Source organism: Vidua chalybeata, chromosome 4 (assembly GCF_026979565.1).
Source record: "Vidua chalybeata isolate OUT-0048 chromosome 4, bVidCha1 merged haplotype, whole genome shotgun sequence".
In the NCBI taxonomy this organism is placed as follows: domain Eukaryota; kingdom Metazoa; phylum Chordata; class Aves; order Passeriformes; family Viduidae; genus Vidua; species Vidua chalybeata.
The window spans coordinates 46,546,395-46,573,160 of record NC_071533.1 but is presented as its reverse complement, the minus strand read 5'-3'; the positions used below and the strand labels follow the sequence as shown (position 1 = coordinate 46,573,160).

The window sequence follows — 26,766 nt, the reverse complement described above, 5'->3', positions numbered from 1 at the left end:
AGACTCTACTCAGACTTCCTTGGATTGTTGTCCCTCAGCACAGAAAAATCTCCTTTTCCTACAGGATTAACAGGAGATTTTTAGGTGCTGAGGGATTTAATTTCTATAGTCTTCAGATCTTGTACCACTTTCATACCTTGTGCTGCATGTTGAAAAATAATCTTGTCTAGATATTTCCTTAGGTATGAATCAGTCTGGGAATCAGTCTAGAAAACACAATTTTTTCAAGTAATTTCTTCCAGTATAAAGGCAATTAGGCACCTCGGTGAGATGCATGCCAGACTGGATTGAAAAATCTGTATTTCAAACAGGAAATAATTTAGAATAATAATAATAATTTCAAATATGAAATGTAATCAAGGAGAGGGAAGCTAAGACGAATGCAATCTATTTATGAGGAGACAGGTAAGACAGTTGCATTATCTCAATAAATTCTGCTTTGCTCTTTCCTATGAGTTATTCAAGCTTTCAGAAAAGTCATAAAGTAGGAAAAAATCCCTGTGGAAGTGGTGGGGGATGGTTTGGTTTTTTTCACATTATATTATTGAGATCATGATTTCCTAACCTTTACTATCTGAATGTTACCTAATATATTCATGAAACTAAACATTAAAGATTTTGGATTTACCATTTGAGTATTCTCACCAATTGGAATTTATGTTAAATTTAATTTTATCAGGGAAAACAGAAAAAGTATGAATTTTTAGATCAAAATCTTAACTTCTCTTTAAACCCTGATCACCCATCAGTTTGCTACTTCCCATATCAGTCATGAACTATTTGCCCCAAATCCATCATCAGTAAAGGATTCATGTTACTCAGCCTGCAATGAACCTCTTGTTGCTTTCAGTTCAAAGAGCTTTGTGGATATGTGGATACCTTTAGGTAATAAGGCACATAACAAGAAACAGGAATTGTAACCTTAAAAGAAATGCAATGCCTACTTTACTTAGATTTTTTTAAACTGTGTCATTCTCTCATAACTGATGCAAAATATTTATTTGGTGGGTTTTGATTCAGAAAAGTTCCTGGTGGTCATCATCAGATCAATAATTTATTTTCAAATTTAAAAATTGAGTCCCTAAATATTGACCACTTGAATTCTGCACTGATAAGCAGGGAAATCAATTTTCCCTAAATGGGGCCAATGGACTTGTAACAAATTGTTTTCACCACGCTCAGCAACCAGCTTCCCTGTTACCTAATGGCATCTTGTCAGTATAATGAAAACAGTAGTTCAGTGGAAAAAAAAGGAAAGTATCACCTGTGGGTCCACAAAAAAAGCAGATAAGAGGGAAGAAGGCAGTAGGTTGGACATATAGATATCACTGTCCTTACTGATGCACTGCACACACAGTAGCCAGGGAAACAAAGGAGATGAAAGACAGGTTACATTTATTTGTTTTAGTAACTGACAGTCCTGATTCTATAAATAATCATTTAAGTCTAAGCAGAAAGTAATACTATAAAAATATGCACTTTCCTCAATTTAACTAAATTATATATTCTTTATAGCTGTTCTTTTTGAGTGCTGATTATAGCATTATAGTGGCATCTAAATGCCTTCCAGCAGCTCACTGGCAATGTGGTTACTAATTGCTATGTTACATTTTATTAGAGAGCTTGATCTTACAAAATGTTGTAAGAGCTGCATTTGGAACAATGACAAATCACCATTTGTCAGCATCGGAAATTCAGGAATGGACTGAAATGTTCATATTTTCTTCAGTCTGCTACATTTCATTCCACACACGTATACATATTCAGCATAGTCTGGTTCTCTCTCTCCATTAAAAAAAATTGAGGAAGAATTTCCAGTATTGTAAAACTGAGGATTTATGTCACTTGTGGGAATGAGCTACAATGTTTATAATGGTTAATCTAGGGTTTTTTCCCTTTTCAGCTGACATAAAGAAATTAAATTGTTGGTAATACAAAAGGAATTTGTTATCTCGTAACTACTTTTGATTACCTCTAGTGCTTTTGACTAAACTGTTTCATTTATAACAGCCACAGAAATTTGTTCCTACGAAATCAACAGGAAGGCTCACATGTAGAACAAAGAACAACTCTGCTATGGCAGAGGACTTGAATGGATATCCCATGGTCTCTTCTAGTATTGTACGGCCCTGAAAGAAGCAAGAGGAAAGCACAACAGCTTGGGAAGCTGCATTTTTAGAAATCTTATTCTGCAATTTTTTTCACTGTTTTACAAATATAAGTGCTAGCAATAGGTTGGTCAAATTTAAATGAGATGCAGTAAACTAGCCTTGGATCTGAAGTGCATTCAGTTTCCTAAAAGAGTAAGTGATAAGAATTATTATGGTTCGAAAATTGATCTTGGGAAATTTTTACAATGGCAGTGTAATCAGAGAGTATCTGTGTACAGCATTGCATTACAGGGTTATGCATGCATGGTTATTAACATAAAAGAAAACAAGAAAAACTCTCCTATAACATTGTGTGTGTATGTCTGTCTGTATCTCTATCTAATCTCTGTCTACATCCACACACTTGTACGTGCATATATGAAGATACATAAAATTATATCATCACCTTTATTTTACTGACTACTGATTGATACTTTTGTCCCACTAAAAATTCATTGGTACTATAGCTCAGCTTTTAAGACAGAACATGCACGTTTTGTATACATCCTGTCAGTGGCTTTCATCCAACTGAATACTTTATTAAATAGCTGGAAGGTTACCAGTAGCCCAAACAGACTGTCCTAGCTTTCAGTGGATGAGTTATGACATTCAGTCATATGCCTGAAACTAAGCCATGACTAGAAAGGTGCATTTAATTTCTGCAAAGTGAAGTCAGCTGTTCAGTATCTGCTAAAAAAAAATAGTTTAAAGCTTATACCAACAGTAGTATTATCAAGAAAGTCTGATAAAGTATTATGCATTTATTCTTTCTCATTCCTTCCTCTCATTTTTTTTCTTGCCCCTTCTGTTTCAGTTTCTCTTCATTTTCTAGCACCCCATGATCTGTGCATTGAGCTTGATGTAGTTAGAACAATTGGACTGTAAATCAACACTCACTTTTCCTTCATTATTTGTATGTTACATAGAATAAAAAAAAGGAAAAAAGAAAAATTGAATTTTAAAAAACCTTACATTGGTACATGGTGATTTAAGTTCATTGCCATAGTGACTACTGCTTATTTCTCAGGCTTAGTCTTTCTACAATAACAAAGCTATCACCCACACATCTCTCTGCTTATTCTTCCTCAAATAAACACTCTAATACACATAGTACCAGAGAATAAGTACAGTAGATACTGTACTTTGGTGTTTCTGTGAAAAATCACAGAAAAGAATATGACCTCTGTGTCTGGTGAGAACTAATGTGGAAAAATGTACAAAGATAGGAGTTAATTACTGAAAAGATAAATATCAGTTGCAAAGGACTCATTAATTTCTCCAATATTCATCTTATGTTTTTAAAAAGTGAAGATATATGACTTCTTTTCTGATTTTTCTGAAGTCATATTGATCTTAGACAATTTGCAAACTTACTTTTTAAAGCAACAAACATTATTACAGTTTCTAAAATGAATCTGGTGTAAAAGTTATTTTCCCAAGCTTCCCTACTATTTTTCCTTTGCAGTGCCTCCAGTTATGCTGTTTTTCACTTGAGTTACTACCTCCTTTAGGAAGAGAAGGTAAAAAGTTGTTACAGACATTCCATATCCTTTTGTAATTCTGAAGTCCCATTCTCTATGGAATTATTGTAAAGGGACCTGACAAAATTATGGAAGAAGATAAAAAGTTTTCAATTACATTAAAAGGGTTGTAATTTATTGTGAAGTCACATGTAACGTCTAGGATGTTATGAGTGTGTAAGAACTGGAGAATTTCTATCAGTGGTACTTTATAAATTACCAAAACCCCCAAAATGTCATTTATTTGCAGCCATGTAATTCATAAAATTTGGCTTTTTTCAGCCAACATGGGTTTTTTTCCCAGAAGGCAGGAGAGGATTTTAGATGCCTCTTATTTTCATAGTCTTATCAAAATGTTTTGTTTTATTTGAAAAAAAAGGCTGAAACAAATAATTTTGAACATTTAATGGCAGTATGTAATTTTCTTATCTTACAATGGCATTTTACAGCAAACTTTATCAAGATTATGAGAAAAAAATATTTTGAAACTTCTTATAAACCTGAAGAGTATACATTTTTTTACAAAGTTCAGAATTGATGTTCACATACAACCCAAACCATGTATTTCCTTGAACTGATGTTCCTGTTTGATCTTAAAAAAAAAAAAAAAAAAAAAAAGATATGCTATTATTTCAACTCCAATTTCAGTGTTCAGTGAAGCTATTACACATTTTCCTCATCCATTCACCACACTGGAACTTTACCAAAGCATTTGCAAGCTTTGTTGCCTGTCTTAGCAATCTGGTGCCTGGAAGGGATATAGCTGCAAATGTTGTTTCTCTCTCTAACCCATAGTCAAAAAGAACATTGGCACTAAATCAGTAACTTTCTTGCCAAAGCTACATTTTTATCCTCAGTGCTCTACCAGCTTCTTATTATTTTTCACCTTCATTGACTTTTGATTTTCTTTTGCCTTCTTTTGGACAGAATTGTTTTAAGGGGACTTCATGGGCTGAGCACTTGCCCTGGCAGATTGACCTTACTCATCTTACTTGGATATAGAAGCATTTCTTTCAGGTTCATGAAGAAAGATTTTCCAAAAGAGCCATTACCTCAAAGTCAGGCTGTCTGTGTAGATACCCTGTCCCTTGGAGAACTTTCCATTACATCTACACATTCTGTCCATTACATCATATATATATATATATATATATATACACACACACATATATATAAAATTCTGCAAGTTAGAAAGACCTATGAGTCTCTTGAGCAGCATTTTCAGCAGTTGGAATTATCTCCTGTCTCCTAGATTCCCAGTTTCGTCTAGGGGAAGGCAGATGGAGATTTCCTCCAAAACCCTAATCCAGGAATCCGCAGGACTGTGCACTAATTTTCATTGAAAGAGAGTAGCAAAATTCTGAGCAGGCTTTCTGAAATAATCAGGACACAGGAAAATGCATAGCTCATATGCAGCAACTCCATGAACGTTCAATGCAGTAAAGAATGCACACATTATATTGCAATTAAAGTTTTTTCCTATGGATTTCTGTAGGCCTCACAGGAGGGCCTTGATATTTAATACTGAGTCCATCAAATGTAACCTAGTATTACATTTAAAACTCCCAGCATCACAAATTATAAATTCAAAGTAATTCTAAGAAGCTGCCAAAGGGGACCAGAAGGGAAAAACCTAAGACTCTTATATGAATGGCTAGTGATGACAATCAATTTCTACAATTAAGAAGTTGTGTTATAGTATGTTAGGTTAATTTCATATACTGTACGATTCAGACACAGTTACCTTCCATGACTGTAACAAAAATCTTAGATTTTAGAAAACTGGCCATCACATTCTTTGCATGTTTTAAGTGAGAGAGCTGGAAGATCATTTGAAAGGATGGCGACAGAGTAATATATTTTTAAAAAGGAATAGAGCAGAAGGAAAATCATGAAACAAACTTCACAGAATAAAATGAGTGATGTAGGTTGGGTTGATTTAGTCAGGGGTTTTATTAACGTTAGTTAGGTTTGTTCCTTGTACTTCCCTATTTTTCCCTCACAGCGGTTTGCTCCAAGTTGTTTACCCCGAAAGTTCCCGCCACCCAGATCCACAGTTATCTGTCAATCTTCTCACATCTCCCTGTTTTCTCCTCGTTTGGTTCTGTCAGTCAGGGGTTGTCACTCTTGAGTTGAGTGTCAATCTTGTAACCACCCCCAGCTTCTTCACGAAAGTTCTGTATCAATCACCCCACCTTAGCCTTTCCATTTGTCCCAGGACTCTGCACCCACCTCTGTTATGTTACCATTGGTTGTTATAATTGCTGTCATTTCTCTGTCGTTTGTCTCCATTGGGTGAGCCAGGTTTCCACTCCTGTCCGCCCACCCCCTACTTAACCTGTTGTCATTCTTTGTTCTCGGGCATTTTGTCACTGCATTCTGTCCAGAGAGCATCCCACCATGCATGGGGGAATAAAAACTCTTTGGGCTCGCAAACAAGTGTCCTTCTCTCGTCCCTTCACCTCCTCTCAGCATGTGAAGCTACCAAAGCTGCGTTACCCACGCCACAGCGCTCAGCACTACCAGGGAGGCAGACATCATTACCCTGGAGTGCCCGCACTCACGTGGCGGCCACCCGGCCTCACACGGACAGTGCTAGCCAGCACTTCTCGACTGCTTGTATGTCAGTGTTATCAAAATACCAATAGGCCTGGACCACAAAGGAAAATCAGCACCTCTTACTACCCTTTCCTCTGGCAAAATTCATAGTGAACCCAGAGAGGAAATCCATTTTGATCTCCTAGATTTTATATCCATCTTATGAAAGCAAACTTACTGAGGAAAAGGCAGTTAGTTGTTAGGTCACATATGGGGGGAGAGGCACAGGAGACACAGACCACTCACCCCGATGTTCCTGTGGCAAAGAGAGCTTTTAGCTCCCAACCCCTCCCTTATATGGGGCATTTGAAACACCTAGTCTGGTTGCTTTCATTGGTTTGAACCCCACAGCCCTTCAGGTCCTGGCCAGTGAGGTGGCTGCAGCTTTGGCAGATGTTTGGTTGGCCAGTGCCTTTGTCAATCACTGTAACAGTCAAAATACCAGCTGGGTTTTTTTAGAAATGTGAGAGAATTCACTATATCAAAGTCAAATTATATTTTACTGTGAAACTTTGGAAAAGTCAAGAAGTTACAATATTCTAAAAACCTCCAGGTTTTTAATTTGGTCACTTTATTAAAAGTATTCTTTCCAGTATGTCTAACAATGGGTTTATATGCATTTATTACACATTTATATGCAAATGTTGTAATGTGGAAACCAGATATATGTTTGCTAATACATGCAGTTAAAAGATCTCCAGACTGGATATTAATATGAAGTGCACATCTATATGTTAGGGACTCAGTTAAAACCTTAGTTAAAACAATTTCACATTTCAGATCTTAGTTATATTTCTTTCTTTCAAAAAATACTGCTGTTCAAACTTAAATATTTGACGCAGATGAGCTTCAGTGAACACAGTAAATAAACTCATTTTATGAGTATCACATATCACAGTCTCTGAGCACTTTACAAGGGAGCATACAGGCTGAGTCATATATGATTTCATAAGTCAAGCTTAGCTGAATCAAGGCAATTCCTTCTAAGTTAAAACTTTGAAAGTGAGTTGGAAATTGAAGTTCACAGTGATTCAACACAGTAATTGCTGGTAAAAGTGATTGATTTTAGCAAGACAGTTTGAATCTACTGGCATACCAGAATATGCTTGGAGAAAGATCAAATATCAGGGCTAGTGACATTGCTTAGTGACATTCTAGTCATAGAAACATAGAATCAATGGAATCTCGACCACAGCAGTTTCTTGAATTTAGTTTTCACTCAACTGCACAACTCTTTCTTTTCTCATTGGATGTAGCCCTTCAACAATCTGTCTCTTCCACACAGTTTCCAGGTGAAGAAAAAAAAAAAAAAAAAAAAAAAAAAACACAGAAATGCCAGGTTTTGGAATCCAAAGGCTCATACCACTAATCACTGCACATGGTTCTAGAGTTTACTAGAAAATGCATACTTCCATGATTATTATATTTCTTGGAAAAGAGTTGACAGCTTCTACAGCACAGCGTGCATGAAAGTTGTTTCTGTATGGAAAAGCAAAAATGGTTGTCAGAATGCAAAGCTTAAATCCTAAGACAAGAGAAGGCTGCTTTAAAGCAGCAAGTACTCAAGATCTAGACAAAGTCCACCCAAGCCTTTTTGTTTATGGCAAAACCAAAAACATGGCAAAACCAGTGGCTCACACAACGGGGGCCACCCAAAATGGTTGACCTCATAGCAGGTCAGAGCTTACACTGCTGGATTAAGTATTTTCCTAATTAAAAAAATAGGATGCAGTTTGACAAATATATTTACGTGTCCATGCCAGCCCAAGCACTGTGCATTCCCATCTTTAGACATTCACTCATTCCTCCCACCAACCTCTGCCTTCACACCAGAACAGGTGTTTGTGTAACCAGCTGACAAATGGGACCAATTCCCCTATTAAAATCCCTTCTTCATTGTTAGATTTATTGTTCTTAAGCTGGATCTATGCCATAGCTTTGTTTACCTTTTAGTCTGACAAGTGCTTGTGATGCGTAGGTGTGGGAAGAGAGAAAGGTGGGGAGAGGGATTGCTTAATGCTGTACCATACCTACAGGAAGTCTGTGTGATTGTCATTTCAGTGGCCCCAGCAGTGGCTGCTTGCAATGAGATTACAGAGGGTCAGTGTAAAGAGTTGCAAATAGAACACTTAAAGGAAGCAGAGATTGAGCTTCTTAAACCTAGGCTCATTTGGAACTTGTCTTCCTGTTGTTCTGGAAACAGCACTGTATAAAAGGTGTTTTTAAATAGCATTGCATAAAGAACATGTTTATCTCAGCTTCTGTCTAATCAAAGCAGCTTCATATGATCTTGAATTCTGGCGAACTATAGGGCACAGTGGCAGAATACTCTGAGGTATAATTAAATACTCCTGTTAGCAGGGATCTGCTTCCAGAGAGTGCTGAAAAATCAGCATAGCTTTCAGATTGGGTCAGTAGCAGCGGAAGCCTTTAGTGAGATTTTTAGGGCATCAAAACTGTCTCTGTGCTACCCTGAACTAAAAACACAGGTTGGAGTGGTGTTTGAAGGGGAGAGGGTATGGTTTAAGAAATAATATAAAAAATTATGTTCTGAGCAGAGAGGTTTTGTCTGGCTCTTTTTTTTTTTTTTTTTTTTTTGCATAACTGTAATCATAGTCATTGTACAAACAGCACCACATTTCTAAGAAAATCATCCAAGAAATCAAATGGTAATACCCCGTGTGACAGGGCTAGCACCAATTTTTAATTAAAATGTATGAATAACACTTGTGTCCTTAATTTAGAACTAGTAACATGGCATAAATCATCATCAGAATCATTGCTTCACCTGTAGCTTTTTTAAAAAAGATGTATCATACCTAGTAAGCAAAGTATTTTAGAGCAATCAGAACTCTTTCAAATTCATTCAGCTCTAGAGTGGCAAGGGAATAGTTTGTACTATCAACTCTTTCAAAAACAAGTTGTCTGTCTAACAGAGGAACCATGCTAAACTGGATTTTACTATTCAAATAATTGTTTTATTTAAAAAATAAAAATGCCCCAAACACAAACTTTGACAAACACACATACTAAAGCTTAGCCTAGGAACTGATAATTGTCCTACACTTCCTACTACAGGTTATTCTAAAGACCAAAATTATTAACATTCAGATTCCATGTCTCCGTGGCCTGTTCTGCAAATTTAGTCAACAGAGTGAGGCAAATGGCAATGCTTCTATATGAAAGCTTACTTGGATCTTCCTTAATGGGTTAATAAAAGCAATACATGACAATGTGTCAGCATTGAAACATTTGCAAAGTAAATGTTTGCTTTTTTCAGAGAACGAGGCTGCTGTTGAAACTTAAATATGCACTTACTGAAGTCAAGGTAGACAATATCCACTGCTCTCCCCTCATCTACCATGCTAGTAGTTTGCTTGGTAAGATAATCATCTTCATAGAAAGTTGGTTAAGTTGGTTAAGTATGACTTCCCATTTAAGAACCCATGCTGACTACTCCTGATCACCTTCCTGTCCTTCATGAACCTGGAAATGGTTTTCAGGATCAACGGTTTTCAGGATCTGTTGTTCAATAACTGTGAAGGAAGGCTGCATCCAGATCGAATGGATTTATTTATGTCAAGTAGTTTAAGTATTCCCTAACCTGATCCTTTTCTACCAAGGTTATGCCTTCCTTGTTCTTGCTTTTCCTTCTAGTCTCCAGGTCCTGGGATTTCTGAAGGCTTGTCATAGTAATGAAGACAAAGGAAAGAAAGAATTCAGTACCTCAGCCTCTTCAATGTCCTGTAACACTGGGCCCCCCCTACCCCACTTAGCAGCAGACACACACACTTTGCTGCTTGTGTACTTACAGAAGCCCATCCTGCTGCCTTTCTTGTTGCATTGTTCCCTCACCAGAGAGGAGCTTTGCTCTTCCTAATCCTGTCATTGCATCCTCAAAAATTGTTTCTATGTTCCTTTTCTGATACCTATCATTTTCTCTCCCTTCTATATGCTTGCTTTTCATGGTTGAGTGTTCCTAGGAGCTCTTTGCTCATCCACAAAGGCCTTGTGGTATCATCTCTTAACTTCCTGTTCATTGGGATGGACTGTTCTTAAGCTTCGAAGAGATGATCCTTGAATATCATACAGCCAGCCTGGTCCCCTCTTCCCTCCATAGCCTTATCCTATGGGACTCTTTCAGGCAGATCCATGAAGATGCCAAAATTTGCTCACCTAATGCTCAGGGCTGTGATCTTGCTGTTTGCCTTGCTCTGTTCTTTTAGGTGTCTAAACTCCACTGTCACTGAAGCTAATACTGCCTTCAGTTGTCACATCTCTGACAAGCTCTTCCTTATTTGCAAGTGTGAGGTCTATCAGATCTTCTTATTGATTTCTCTGTCATCTCCATCATGAAATTTTCATCAGTGCTTTCCAGGAACTTCCTGGATTTCTAAATGCCCTGCAGTTTTATCAGGGTGGTTAAAGTCCACCACAAGGATCAGGGCCTGTCTGTGAACATGAGGCTTCTTCTTACATCATCTACTGCTTCCCTGAGCAGGCAGCCTGTAGCAGACACTCCCTACAATGTCATCCATACTGGTTTGTTGTTTAATCCTCTCCCATAAGTTCTCAGCAGGCTCCTCATCCATCTTCAGAAGGGCTCTGTAAAACTGCTCTCTCCCAAAAGGGAGCCCTAAAGGGCAACTCCAGCTCTTTGTCATCCTACCCTGTCCTTCCTAAAGGGTCTGGATCCCTCCACTGCATTATTTCAGTCCTGGGAGCCATCCCACTACATTGCCATGATCCCAACAAGACCATAGCCCTGCAATCCCATGCATTTCTCTGCTTACTCACATTTTTTTCCCATTCTGCACACATTTGTGTACAGGCACTTCAGAGACACTTGGACATGTCATTTCCCAGAAAGGATCAGGGAATTTTTCCCAATTTGGGGTCTTGTAGGTGTTTCCTTGCTTCCTGAAAATGTTTAAGGTCATTGAAGCTCTTTATTGTGGTTGTGTTTGCCTTCACTCACACCACTCTAGGCCCTTTGCTAGGCCCTAGCTCTGTCCCTCACTCCCTCACAGGCTGCTGACCTTCATTTGGTCTTCATTTCACATCCCTCCCAGTTTAAAGCCCTTCCTAGGAAGTCAGATAATCCTGCTGGCAAAGATACATTTGCCTCACTTCGTGAGTTATATCCCATGTCTCCCATGCAGGTGCTGATCCTCAGACAGGGTCCCAGGGGCAGAGAAACCAAAACCCTCTTGCTAAAACAAATTCCACAGTCAGCACTGCTTGGTTTGTTTATTCTACCAACATAGTCTAAACAAAACAACGGCTAAAGATTAAGGGTTTTATGTAAATTTATAAAATTCACTTGCTTAATTTTAACATGCTTCTATAAATGATAATAAACATATACATCTATATTCTACTGTGTAGAATTTAAGACTTCAGATACTAACACCTATAATGTGTATGTCCTCCTTAAAAGAACAACCTTATTTAAATAACAGGTACTCAGCTTATCCAATGCCACTTCACTCTCACAAAGCTTCAGCAAATCTGTCAGGACTGAGTGAAAATCACCAAGGAATTCAAAAGCCAAGGTATTTAATTTCCTTATGTTACCCTAATCCTAGGCAAGATAAAAATCTATGAGTCTAAAAAAAACCCAATCTGACAGCTTCAGATATTGATCTCATTTACCTGCCTCATCCATATGATAAACTTCACTTCTGAACAAAAGCAGAGATGTTTCTGCAGCATTTGACTAATATGAATGAGACCAGGCTCAGGTTTTATAATTTCATGAAGTCACTTGGTTATCTGAATGTATAAATTCCACTACAAATATCATTAATATTTGAATTCAAGTTTCTGTATGTTGACTTAAATGTGCCCTTATCTAATTCTGAAGACACTTGGTTTTGGTTTTAAGCAATGGCCTGCAGTGGTTTTATTCATGACTGCTTATGTTCCTGCTTAAGGTGTACCTCTACCAGGTAAATGCACAGCCTATGCTGCAGGCTGAGATTCCTTACTGCCTGAAGTGAATTTCAAATCTAAACTAACGTATGCTGTCTGGCTGGCTGTTAGTTATCTTTCTTTTTTTTTTTTTTTTTTAATAAGCTGAAAAAAGCAGCAGTAGTAGTAATCATCATCATCATCATCATCATCATCATCATCAAAAAAAAAAAAGCCCACACTTTTGCTAGTGATGAATTGCTAGTACCCTCTTCAATTTTCTGTGAAGCAAATTGGTTTAAATCAGTAAGCCAGGCAGCTCAGTGGACACATTTAACTTGCAATTGTGTCAGGAAAATACATCAGAATAGAACTTAAGAGGATAACCATACTGTAAGAAGCAGCCGAACATGACTTTGTAATTTGTCCCTTGGACTAATGGAGATATTCAGACATGTGTTGCACCTTAGTGCCACTTAAGTACCTCACCCAAAGCTAATTTAAGTCAATGGGGCTTTTCATTAACCCTCCAGTGTTTTAAGTGAGGCTTTAAGGCTTTTACTTCAGCACCTGTCTAACTACAGGCATATCAGCATGGTGACTGACATCCAGGTGAAAACCATTGTGCCCAAACTGATAATAATTCAAAGCTTAATTGAAGACCCTTAAACTTTACAGTCACAATAATAATGGAAATAAAAATCAGAGAAGGTAATCCAGTCCTGTCTCTTACATCTCTTAATTATTGAACTTTTACTAGTCTTCAAGAGAAAGAAGTGAAGATTTTTCCATATATATCTTCAAGTATAGTACAAACAATGTGAAGCTTATAGGCAAGTGAGAGGCTGTAAGGCTAAGTAAGGATACAAAGTGGGTTACCCAGTGTCTTCTCTTGCTAAATGTCTCTGGTGGTTGATCACCAAGAGAGAGTTTACTCTAGATGCATAAGCTAAGTTGACATTTAGATTACATAGATTAAAATTATAAAAACAGCTTTAAATGAAAATGGCTGAATAACAGTGTGCAGCAACTACATTTTCAATTTCTCTATTGCCTGAAACATCTTCATGTTGCCAGTCACTTTTCTACAAGCCCTATAAGGCCTCTCACCCATATGTTCAAGCACACATTGAATAGGATCTTTCAAGGACATGTTTTCACAGACAGCTTTTATTAAGAAACAACATAAACAGCATAATAAAAACTTGAGAGACTTTCATAGCTTGGGAGAGGCTGGGGCAGAGGGGAAGATTGCAAAGGGAAAAACAGCAGCACAATATCAGTGTGGATATGAGCCAAGAGAGACAAGGAGGGCTTTGTTGATCAGGTTACTCCTCCTGCCATAAACAAACCTTCTCCATGTTGTGCAGAAGAAGCAGCAAATGGACTCATGCAATAGGTGGGTGCAATGAAAAGCTGTTATTTTTCGATTGTGCCAAAACCATTTAATTTCCTTTGTTTCAAAAAGCAATTTAGATTAATCCAAGGTAAAGAATATTAAAAAATATATTTTCAGAGTCATTTATAAACGTCCATATTCTTTCTCTGGAAATGGGAGCAGAGAACCTGTTTATCATATATACTTCTTTGACCACCATTTTGCTCAAAAAAAAACATTTACCTGTCAGTCTGTTGGGCCCCCAAAATAAATAAATAAATATTTGATTCTCCCTTTGAGTCTTTTTGTGTCTGACAGAAGGCATCAAGACTTCATCTAGATCTTCTGCTTTTTGTCTCTCTTCCAGACTCGCTTTCCCTGTATATCTGAAATGTTGCATAATTTGTAGCAAGCTAGTTAACCATGCAGAGTATCTCCTGTGCAGCACTTTCAAATATGTTTTCACCTGGACTAAATTCTTGCAACTAAGCCTGACCTATGATAAATAACCAGATCATCAATTCAGCTATTTAAAAAACACAAGACAGTGTGTGCTGTCAGTTTTGCTACAATGAGCTGGATGTTCTGTATGGACATACTTCCTCCACAGGCTTTGTAAATTATATACTTCTAAATTTTGAGAAACTTGCCTATGAGACACTTGCTGGAAGATAATTTTAATGAAAGAAACTATTTAAAGCACTGTCCTGAATAGAACTGAATTTTAGCATATACTCGGGCACTTTAAAAAAATCAGAGTACAAATTTCTACAGCTTCCTCAGAAAGCAGCTAGCAAGGGGATGAAATACAAAGTGAGAGCAGAAGCTCCATGGAAGAAGGGAGGCAGTAGCCCAGGCCCAGTGCTGCTCTGGAAGATGGCAGTCCTGCCATGTAGCAGCTGTATAGACAACTGAGGGAAAGACATTTTGGTAATGCATAGCACCAGAGTAGTGCAGCTGTGAATGCCCTTGGAGACTAGGAAAGAAAGCTGAAGTTAGTCCTTGTGAATGCACTCCCAAATATTTGAAATATCAACTTCAGTCAAACCATTAACACTGTTATACATGGGCAGAAATACTGAATAGAAATTATTTCAGACCACAGGTTAATTAAAGTGTAAGAGCCAAAGCTGATCACATTTTTTCATCTTGGATTTTATACTCAAGCATTTGAAATTCTGCAAAACACGTATAGAAGAATTTTCTTTCACATCAACTTTAATAATGACTTGGCTAATTAGTAATAACTCAGGGAAGCAGACACCACGTATTAAAGAACACAAGAATGAAGAAGACATGGTAGATCTTGGAGCTGTATGTATATCCTTCAACTGAGAAATGACTGTCAACAAAATGTATCATTTAGTTATAATTATTATTCCTCTCCCCTTTTCTACTCAACTGAATTAATTTAATCTGCTGCAGATAGAGATGCTATTTATGCTTGTGTTTCCTACTGTTTTGTATGCTTTAAAAATAAGAAGAGAAGATAGAAAATCTTATTGTCTTCATTCTCTAGGCACTGCTTTGGTAAATTCTTTGATACAAAGAAGTAGGAAGGAAAGCATTAAACTGAAGCATTATGATGCCCAGGAAAAAAATCCAGAGAAGAATCCAGGAAAAAAAAAAAAAAAAAAAAAAAAGAGCCAAACAACTATATGCCATTAACTTATTTCTGTAAAAAGTCAATATCCAAAATCTGATTTTTAGGAAAGAGTATGAGCTTGCATCCAGCAATGTCGTTTTATTTAGTAGAATGCCTAGGCAAATGGTTAACTTTCTTAAAGTTCTCTGTTTCATTGATCTGAGAACACTTCTCTGAGGTAAAAATGAGAATTTGATATACAGTCCTGGATTGAAACATATACTGATTTACAGTCTGAATATGAATCAGCATAAAATTTTTCCTTTAGGATCCATTAATAATAGCTGGTACTGTAGTGCAAGACCACAGTGTCAGAATATATGAGCCCTTAGCCATTCACACCTTTATGAGTGATGAGATGCAGTCAGCATCAGCTCAAGTCCCTTAGGGGTTCTGTCATGTTGATTTCTTTTCCTGGTTTAAATCTTCTCTTTATGTGGTCATAATGACAGGGTAGATTATATACATATAGATATATATTCTTAAATTTCCAGTCCTCTCTTAGCCTACCAAAGGCAAGTTTTATTGTCGATTAATCACTTCCTTTCTTATTATCCTTTTATAATGTTGATATGAAAGTCATGAATTACTGTACATAGTTAAAATGACACAACCATTTTTTGAAAAAAAAAAGCAAAATGGGAACACAGACATGATATACAAATATGCTGGTTTATTTAGATTATGCAGAAATGTTAAAGGTTTGTGGTCGATCAAAATGACGTTTAAGATGCTAAAATAACTGACAAATGAAGCAAATACTGATGCTTATTAAATAGCTACATTTGTCATTTAAGGCTGCAGATTTGACATGAAATGTATGACACATAAATAATAAGATACATTATAGATCACTCACTGTTCTGTTTTTCTGTCAGTAAAACTTTTCTACAAGTCTGAAAGAATAAAAGGGATCTTCAGGCTTTTGAGACAGGAATCAACATGTGCTGAAGTCTGGGATGTTTGACAAAACAGCATGTAGAAGAAATAAATATCAATCCAGAATGATTGAAAAATTATAGTGAAACACGAAACCTGTCAGTTTATCCTGTAAAGAAATTTAGCATATAGAGGAGAAGCCATGCTGGAGCTCTGAAAATGAAAAAGAGGATCAGTACTGTAGCTGGCTGTTGGCAGGGGAAAGCTTTGGAGAACTCCAGCGTCAAATCATGAAACCAAAGATGAAAATACTGCTCTCAGTAGATCTGAGCTACACCCTGCAGATGTTAGGTCAGCACCTCAGAGAGACTACTTTTATCTCTGTCCTCATAACAAATTCTTCACAAGAGCCATGATTTTGCCTCTGAAATTCTCCAAATGCATTTTCCTGCAGAACAGTCCTTACACTGTGTTCATTTCCACTGTCATTACAGGCAGTGTGCCCTGTGCTATTTGTGTGACAAAGCACTAACCTGTGTCCTCAGCAGAGGCTCGGAAAGACTTCTTGCAGGGAAGTGAGGAAACATAAGAAGCCTAATCCTAGGACAGCAGTGCAGAGGAATAATGGCTCCTGAGCTTAAGAAGGATGAGCAGGAAGAATGCTCCCATTTACAGTTCACCCTGTTTATCAGGGTGCTGGTGGGCAAAAACCACCTGACACGCATTCTTGGGAGATGGTATGACACACTGTTAGATGGGCTGCATGATTTGAGGCTGTACCTCAAGCAGGAGAAATGTTGACATATGAAGAATTATGTTGCTATCCCACTGGAGACCTCCAAATCTTAGGACACACCTGGTTTAGGTCCCTGAGCACCAGCAGGTTCCTCTAAAGTTCCTCTACACCTACTCTGTACAAGCACCTAATTCAGCTTGGTCAAAAATTTCCAGCAAACTAACTGGAAAGTTTCTCAACTGAGTGAATTTTCTTTTTGCACTACATTGAAGGAAAGGGCTTAAAAAAAGAAAAGGAAAAAAGCCATAAAATTCACAGTGACTTTTTGTAATGGGAAAAACCCACTGTGACAATCTTAATTAAAAAAAAAAAAACAAAAAAACATGGCTGTTTTTGTACATGGTATCTCATTGTGAAAATACACATCCTTTGAGATATGAAAATTGTTGCAAAGTGAGAGACAGATAATTTCAGGAAACCCCTGTCAAGTTATAAACAACACGTTGCATGGAGAAGCACAAAGAAAAATGAAATCTCACAAAATACAAAAGGCCAAAGCTCTGAAAGAACCTTCTGTCTTATAATTAATTTCCTACATTCTGCCTCTGTTCTCAAGCACAGAAAACTCCTTCTAAATTAAATTATCTTCCAGTAGAGAAATACATGGAATTATAATGCACAAGAACACATTGCTACTTCAATATTCTACACTATTTATAAGACAGCACAAGGCACGGTGTTTCACTTTTAAATACTAGCAACCCAAATAATTTTAATTTCTTAGGCATTTATCTATGTCAAATTTAGAACATATGAAATTCACCATAACATCCTGAGATATTTTTGCTTAGAAATGTATCACATCAGATTTCCATTTGCATTTACATTTATATCCATTTTAAAGACCCTCTTGTCTGTCAGAATGATTTAAAGTGACCTTGCTGAAAAAAAAGTAGGGTCTATATTGTATTTTAAAAAGCTGATTATTCAAAAAGACACTGATGATATAGCAAAGTACACTGTATGACACAGAGCCTCAGCTGGCTGACATTGTTGTAATTTCATTTACAGCAGTTAAGTTATATGGTTTCCCTCAACTGGGATCTAGCCACAAATATTTTGTTTAATTAGAGAATATATATTTTAAGTAGTAACAGAGGTCTATTGTGTTGTATATTTGGCAAATGTTTCCACACTTCAACCGACTGTGGGAACTGTGAGTTTGGAAGATAAACATACCAATTATACCCAACCTATATCCATACCCTTCTTTTAAATTTTGCAGGTCTTGATTAAACCATCCTTTGCCTTGGAGATTGTCCAGGTTTATGCCATTGCATCTGAACACAAAGGTGCACAAAGTATTGTGAAGCTATACATAATTTATATAGATCAACACTAATTACTATGAAAAGACTCAAATAGCTCAATCTTACTTTTTTAATACCAGACCTGAATTTCTCTGTCACCTGTGAGGATGGAATTGCACCTTGTCCAGACAGCAAACAGTCCCATCTCCCTCTAGATTCTGGACATAGGTCTCAAGGAGAATTTACATGGTTCACAGGCTTGGAACAGATGGTACATTTCATCCCAGCAACAGTAACTCCTGTCACTGATGCCAGATAAAAATGGGTTTTGGATTTTTTAAATTAAAAAGCCTGTGCTATTAAAACCAGCTGTAATCATTTGGGACTGAAGCCCCATTTATGTTTTCATTTGCTGCGCTGAAGCATCAGTTATCCCATTGTGCTCTGTGGAATTACTGTAGGGTTTTATTCTTGTAAATGAGAACAGAATTTCTTTCTTAATCCTGTCTTTGAAACTAAGTGATTACAGCCCAAATTGCCTCTTTGAATGAGAAAACTGTATGTCCCCATTTAAACATATTCTATAGGTTTCACATAATTCTTTTTTTTGCAAACCTACACTGATTTTACAAGGTTTTAATGTTGATCAAAAGATGAATTTAAAAAAACTCCTCTTCAAATCAGAATTTCCTAGTTTTATTCTTTGGTGGATATCCTCTGTAATGACAGTGCCCCTCTGGTTCATATTGTTTCTAATGGTAATGAATGGACACTCCTCAAAACTACTTCTTTGAAAAAAATCAATAAGTAAACCTTTGTGCTGAAGCACAGAACTGTACAAAGAAAACAACAAAAACGACTGATGAAAACCATGGGTAGTAGCAGGTCTGACTATGTCTTAAAATAAAATTCAGATATAACTTTTGTGAACTAAAGCAGTACAAGGGGCAAAAATGCACAGCACATAATTTCAAAGTGACAACAATCAAAGTTCCTTGGAAAAGGAAGGAAAACATTACCCTTTCTGTACTTGTTATGTAATTGTGCTTGTCCTTGGGCACACTTCACCTGCAATCACACTTCTTGCAGTTTGGTGTAGAATTTTTATTACTTCTTCATATTTTTTCATCGTCATCGCTATTTATTTTTTTAAATGTGATGGGGCTTGCCTGCCTTAAAGAGGTTTTTGAAACATCTGTGTGCATGGTGGACATGGCTATAGTTTCATAATCCTCCTCACGGGAGTGGAAGTGACAAAAATGAAAAAAAAACTGCAGGTCCCTTTGGAAGTTCTTATTGAGAAACCCGTAGAAGATGGGATTCACACAGGTGGAGATCATGGCAGTGAGGTGGCAAATCAGGAACAACAGGTTGTGGCTGCAGGTAGCAACAGGCAGAATTTCATGATTCCAATCAAACACGATATTGAAGATGGTGAGAGGCAGCCAGCAAACTGCAAATGCGACCACTATTGATATCAGCATGATGTTGATCCTTTTGGTTTCAGAGGATCTGTACTTACTGTCTCTCATCTTGTCCATCATGTTGTTCCTTTTTTTTAACCGTATGTATATCTGCAGGAAATTCAACAAAGAGAAACACATGGGATAAATTAACCTACCAGTGTCATCTTTGCAAGAATAAATAAACATCAGGTAGAACAAAGTACATATTGCAAGAGGATTCTATCTTACCTTCAGGTAGCAAATAAATATAAAACAAAGTGGTCCAAAGTACTGAATCACCAAAAGCGTTGTGGTATAAGAAAGCCTGGCAGTGTCCCAGGGGAACAGATCCAAGCACACATATTTGTCCTTATATTCATCAAATGTTACATTTCTGAAGGGCTCATCTGTTAATACGTGGTAGATCAGGAAAGGCAAGGAGGAAGCTGTGGCTAAAATCCATATGGCAGCAATCCCCATGTAGGCATGTCTGTTGTTCGGCCTCCAGCCGCGGGGATTGATGATCAGCTGATGGCGCTCAATAGCAATGAGGACTAAAGAAAAGACTGAGACAGTGATGGAGGCACATTGCACAAAAGGGTTCAACTTGCACATGGCCTCCCCAAAAATCCAGTGGTCCATTAAAGTGTACACAAAGGTAAAGGGAAGACACATGATGGTCACTAGGAGATCAGAAAATGACAGGTTGACAATGAGGATGTTGGTAACATTGCGCATTTCCTTTTGTTTTAAAATAATGACAATCAAGGCCAGATTCCCAGAGACTCCCAGAATTATCACAGTCCCATAAGCCAAGGCCAAAGTGAAGACCATGGCCAAAGGCACGTGGCAATCTTCATCATCAAACTGCAAGATCTGCGAGTTCATCTCCGAAAAATTCAGGTCACCGGAAATATTTCCCAGCGGGGCGACAACCGAGGTATTCATGTTGTTTCCAACTCGCCGCCGACCTTCGCCGCCGCCGCGTTCATCCAGACCGCTCCGAGCTCAGAACGCGCCCATCAGCCCCGCAGCGGAGCCCGGGCCGAGCCCGTTCCTCAGTGCCGCATCTCCCTCGGAGCACCTGGGGAGAAGGGAAGCAGCAGGGCCGGTCACCGCCGGGCGCGGCGCCTGCCCCGGCCGGAGCGGCGGCGCGCCCGTGTCCCGCGGCAGCGGAGCCGCCCCGCGCCCGCCGCCGGGCTCGCTGCGCTCCGCGCCGCGGGGCTGCGCAAGGAGGCAGCAGGCAGGACCGAAGCGCAGGACGGCTAGGGGGGACACGAGCCCTGCCCGGCCCGTTCCCGCCGGCACAAGTCGCACGAAATAGCGAGCAGGGAAGCAATTTCAGCCTTCCACCAGCGCAGCCTCCACTTTATGTTTTACATCTCCTTTTCACAAGTTTAATCTGCAAACGTCTGCTTTCTTAAACTGCTCTAAGTGAAATTATATCCAGGCATCACATGAGGAGGAGGGGAAAGCCCATCTGACTAATGTGACGGGTGGAAAAATGACTCAATTGCTGCTTTTTTTTTCCAAAACACATACACTTGATGTTGAGCGACCAAGTGCCCTCAACAGCACTGGAACTGAGTCAAAGGTAAATCAGGAACTCTGAATACTTTAATCTTAACTAGCAGAGCTGTGCAGCAAAGAAAAAAGAATACAAGACAAAAGACAAAACTTGGCAAATTTTAAACACCGCAGAAAATTTCTTTAGCCATGCAAGGGAAATAGGCATGCTTAAATAATCACCCCTTTGCAAGGCCTTGGATTTTAAAAATCTGAAAATCGAGAATATGTGTTCAGAAGGCAAGTTAAAAAATAAAATCAAATGAATTGATAAACAATTAAAAACACATTAATTGATAACCTGACACACCTTTACTTCAACTTGCCATTACTGCCATTGAATCTGGGCATCATTAGTGGCGCTGCATTCCACACTGAATCTGGAACTTTCTCTCTGCCCACTCCTGTGAGCTAAATTTATTGCTCACTTAACCTTAGGTTATGGTAATGAAAGTAATGCCACTTAAAATTCACCAAGTGGGTTTCAAGCGCGACTTCATACGGCATTTATCAAAAAAGCTGTAAAAACATTGCCCACAAAAATGTGCTTCAATAGAAGTTACCGTGAATAGGTGAGCTTTTGTTCTTAAATGAAACTCAATATAAATCTCTGTACTACGTAAGTCTCTGGAGAAGAATTGTCTTTGTCTCTTACTGACACCCTTTTAAGCAGCCACATGCTGGGCACCAGAGATAGGGCTGCCTCCTCCCTAGGGACGAGTCAGCGTGTGAGGGCTGGGCTTGCAGCTGCAGCTCCTCCTGAGGGTCAGCCAAAGGATGACCATGGCAATGCCATGCCTTCTCACTGCTGTCAGGAGCCAACCCCTGCTGAACCTCTTCTGGCTCTTTCAATCAGCAGAAGGCTACATGAAACTATGACAGGCAATGTAGCCTGCCTCTGAGTGACATTTTACTGTGAGAGTTAGCAGCAGTGATTTCAGACAAAAGGCTTCTCTGTCTGACTACTCTGATTTTCAAGCTAAGTATGCACCTGAGTATTATCTCTCTGACCTTCTCCCTCTTATAACTAAATTTATCAGATCTCTTAGTCCACCAAATCTGTTTTAGGGTTTAATAAAGAAATTTCCACCCCCAGGATCCCTTGAAGCATCACTTCTGCCACAGCCAAAAGTAGCTGCTTTACCCAAATGGAAAGTGTGTGGCTGATGATGTGAAGAGCCAGGGCTCCTTAATTCCCATAGTGTAACTTTATCATAGTCTGAAAATCAACATCTGGATTTAATCATGAACTCCACCATCACTTTTATAGCATGAGATGGGCACTGTAGCCCTGTGACTTGATAAAATGATAGCAAGAGCAGGCAAGGAGCCATGACCTGCAAGGAGGGAACTGGGCAAGTTCTTTCACCAGCCAGGACCAAACTGCCCCCAGCAATAAGGTGTCCAGGGTTTCATGCTCTTGGTTTTTCTACTTGCTTAGCCAAGCTCTGCTCTTGCTTATTTATTAAATATCAAACTCCAAACCAGAAAATGCTACTGCTCCTTCTCCCCTCATCTTACCCATAGCAGAGATGCAACCTCTTACATGTGTGCAAGAGGGTATCTAGGAACCAGCCCACTGCTGTCAAGTGATAAGGAGTCCTTCATTCCTGTCCTTCTGCAAAATGGACCAGACAACAGAGGGGCATGAAGTTCAATCTCCCAGACAGCTGCACTGTTCCTTTTCTCCTAAACCCCCAGCTCCCAAGTCAGGAAGGAGATCCCTCCCCACTGAGTGATGGCTTGGCATGGGGAAAGCCCATAGCTCTGCAGACCCTTCTGGGTGATTGCAGTCTCTTCTACCACGCACACCCTCCTGAATCTCCGTGAGAGATGTTGGTCAAAAGTTTAGCACCAGCAGACAAAAAGGGTGAAATAATGTACTGTGAGGCGAATGGAAATGCACAGTAAAACTATCAGAGCTGTTCAGAAACAAAAACAAAATGCTGTCAGCCCAAGCTGAAGGTTCACCCAGCTGCTTGGAAGTTCTACCTGGAGCCTAATCCTCTCTTAGATTTTGTCACTTGCACCTAAAACAGCAAGCAAACACCAGCCTAACTGGCACACAACCACCCAGAGTCATGGAAAAGCAACCACAGGGGAAACTCACCTTGCAACTGCTCTGCCCGTCTTTGCTCAGAGGCTGGCCCAGGAGGCTGGATGGAGCAGGGAAAGGAGAAGGATCCTTTGGTATTTCTCCAGTCAGATCCTAAAGATTGGTGAGAAAGGCTGGAGACTCCCCCTTAAAGCTGAACTCCACCTTACCCCAGTATCACATGATGGTGCTCTACGGAGTAGATCCTGAAAACCACACTGCAAGCACATCACCTTTAAACTGCACATCTGGGGGTGCGTTGCCTAGTAATTCCGAAGAAATGCAATTAAATATTGAAACAAAAGAGGGGGGCTGGGGGAAGAGCGCAGGAAAAAGCTCAGGAAGGAAGACAGTTTCAAATCGGTCTGCCTGTTCCATTTTGTCTGCAAGTTATTGCCATCTTGTGGCCAAACTAAAGATGGAAATAGAAACTGTTAGGGGACGAGGAAACGATTTTCAGCATAACGAGCAAGTTACAAAGTTTGGGTTTGGATTTTTAAACCGGTAGAGCTAGCTTCTGGTCTGCATTTATCGTGAATAGCAATGACTGGACCAATAAGAAATGTCAAGTTCCTGAAACATCTTGCTGTCTCGCTCACAAAAAGCACTGCCCTGATCTACGTCAATGGGCATAAAAGAGTAAATTGGGAAGTCTGCAAGAAGTTACCCAGATAAATGTAAGCAACACTTTGAAAATGCCTTGACACAACCTGCAGGCTGTAATAGGAATTTGTATTTCTTGGAAAACAGAAGTTCCCTAATTCGTCCAAGGTCCCAGATTGAATTTTCCTATGTAAGGAGTTGCATGCTCTCACATTCTTACCCTCAGGCATGCGCCTATTATATGGCAACACTGTTGTGTCATGAATAATTCTCAATTGAGAAACCAGGTTAATTATAGCTAAATAAATTAGTTGCACAGAATCAATGATTGTGACTCTTTTTTTTTTTTTTTTTTTTTTTTTTTTTTTTTTTTTTTTGCAGAAGAAGCCGCACAGGAAGATTTCAGAACCCAGAATAAGGCTGATGTTTGCACTGTATTTTCAGGAGCTTGGCTTAACTGCATTGTAATTGCAGTCTTTGATGTAAGAAAGGCAACTGCAGGCACACTGCAAGGCTGCTATAAACCAGTAGCCATGTTGCTGCTGACATTTTAAGAGCAGCAGCCAGAAGGAAAGTGCAGGCTGCATATAATGCCTCTCAAGAACTTCAGTCCTATGTAGGTCATTAGCATGCGTGCCTTTGAGCAGAGCAAAAGGAGGAATGCTCAGGCAGGGATCCAAGCTAAAGGTGTCATAAAGAGCATATTTGTGTCTGAAGCAGTGACACTGTTGGACATGTACAACTGAGACCCCTCATTGCTTTGGATGTGGAATGATATATCCACACTGTCCAATAAAGATATTTTTTAGGGCAATAGATGTATTGCTAGGCAGAGAAAAAGCCTTTTTTTTAATGACAGAATGTTCCCACTACTTCCCTGTAATGTTCTTACCCATATGGTCAAGATGGCTATTTAAAAATTAAAATAAGCATTCTGTGATACAAAATTGTTGCACTCTGCTAGCAGGTATCCAAGGCAGAGATACATTTTTAAGACCAGTTCAGAATAAGAGACCCGAGTTTACATGGCAAGCTGGGGAGCTGCAGGGGTGGCTTTTGTGAGAAGAGTACACCCACGTTGACCAGAACCATTTTCATCTGACTCCAAAATGCACCCACAGCTGGCCAAAGCAGAGATTCTGCCCCCCCACACACTGCCTGTGGTGAGAACCATGGTGAGACAAGTTGCTCCCCAGCAGCTCATGCAGGAAGGACTGTGGTAGGAGCAGATATCCATGCTGTGGTCCATGGAGAGGAGTCCACACAGGAGCAGTCTGTTCCTGAAGGACTGAAACCCGTGGGACAGACCCATGCTGGAGCAGGGGAACATGATGAGGAGGGAAGAGCAGCAGAGAAAAAGGGTGATGAACTGACCAGAACTCCCATTCCCTGTTCCACTGCACCACTCAGAGGGGTGGGAATATAGAGCAGTTGGAAGACAAGAGTGATGTTGAGCTTGGGAAGACAGGGATGTAGGGAGTTGTGATTTTTGTCTTTGTTTCTCACCATCCTATTCTAGATTTAGATTTAAATAATGTACCACAGAGTCATTCATTTACTAAATACCAATTTTTCAGAAATGTCTGAATTTTCAGAAACATACGATCTTCTTTCTCCTCCATTTTGTCATTAGTCATGAGAATCTCCATTTCATCAGCAAATGAACTGATTCATAATACTTCACTTTTTAATGGTTAATACACATTTGAATTTCAAACATTGCATAAACATGGGCAAAGCAAACCTCACAATGCCTCTGTTATACCATGCAAATATAATAATTACCTACAAAAGATCAAAAATAGAGCCTACATGTCACTCATTGACTTGAGCTCACAGTGATAACAACAAATATCCATGGGATTATTCACACTGCAGTCAGATGCAAGGTCAGGCTTTGAACAGTGTAGTGGAGCAATGGAATGGACTGCTTCAGTCCCTGAGTCTTTCAAACACATGTGCAACATACAAGTGTATGTACATAAGTACACACACACATATATATGTGCACACATGCTATAACCCCAGCCCTGCTGCAAGCTTTCTGCTTCACCATACACTCGTGTGTTCACCTCAGATGACTCAGTTGGAGCTTCTCTGAAGCATTTCACATACATATGAGCACTAATACATGTGAACAGTAAAAAATAATCATTCTAATAAACAGATGCTGACTCTTTTCAAACTTTCCATTACAACTGTATAAAACACATTTTGTGCATCACACATATGTTGGAACTCATCCCCATACAGGCCACCAATTTTTGGCACCTGTGCTTAGCACCAGTTGATGGTAGATAGGAACTGACTGTCACTGTTAGTTAATTATCTTACTGTAAGACTACCTTCTCTCTGTGAGGTCTTATGGGCAGGTCCCTGCAACACTGACTCCTTTTCTCTTTCTTCCATACAGCTGGCTGACTTCTTACTGTCCTTATCACTACCACCTGACCCTTTCTCTCCCTAGCCGTACATACTGACCCTTTCCGTCCCTAGCACAACCACCCGACCCTTACTCCTCCCAGCAGCACAGCCAACTGACTCCAACCCTCTAATTCCCCTATCAATTAGCTGACCCACTCTTTTATAACACCCATCCTTATCGGACCATCCTTATTGGACACAGCTGTGACCTATTAAGGGCAAGGCTGTTCCTACTCTTTGGTAATTAGTACAGCTGCAACTCCTAAGCAGTGAGATTACCTTCAGTACTGTCTCTATTCTCTCACAATCCATCCTCCAACAGATATGCTCCATAGGAAAATCAGGCATTAGCAGGTCCTGGCTATTCTGTGCATCTCCAGCCTCAACACCAAGCTGATGGTCTCTATCTGGAGCTCCAAACTGACAAAGATGTCAAATAATTCCTCATAACTCTTATTTTATTGATGATGACTGTCAGGACATGAGAAGACTGGATTAGTAAGA

At 39.2% G+C, this 26,766-nt stretch overlaps 1 protein-coding gene across 1 annotated transcript; it reads right to left on the bottom strand.

Moving 5' to 3' along the window:
• Positions 1-19,244: 19,244 nt before the first annotated feature.
• Positions 19,245-20,522, bottom strand: NPY1R (neuropeptide Y receptor Y1). The gene is made up of 2 exons (XM_053941226.1): positions 19,824-20,522; positions 19,245-19,703 (listed from the first exon to the last, which is right to left on the bottom strand). The coding sequence occupies exons 1-2, from the start codon at positions 20,520-20,522 to the stop codon at positions 19,245-19,247; spliced, it is 1,158 nt and encodes a 385-aa protein (XP_053797201.1).
• Between the last annotated feature and the right edge of the window lie 6,244 nt (positions 20,523-26,766).

Excerpts from the sequence above, each read along its gene's own strand:
- NPY1R (XM_053941226.1), bottom strand. The coding sequence starts at position 20,522 with ATGAATACCTCGGTTGTCGCCCCGCTGGGAAATATTTCCGGTGACCTG. Across the intron at positions 19,704-19,823 it reads TATTTATTTGCTACCTGAAG|ATATACATACGGTTAAAAAA; the intron begins GTAAGATAGAAT and ends AATTTCCTGCAG.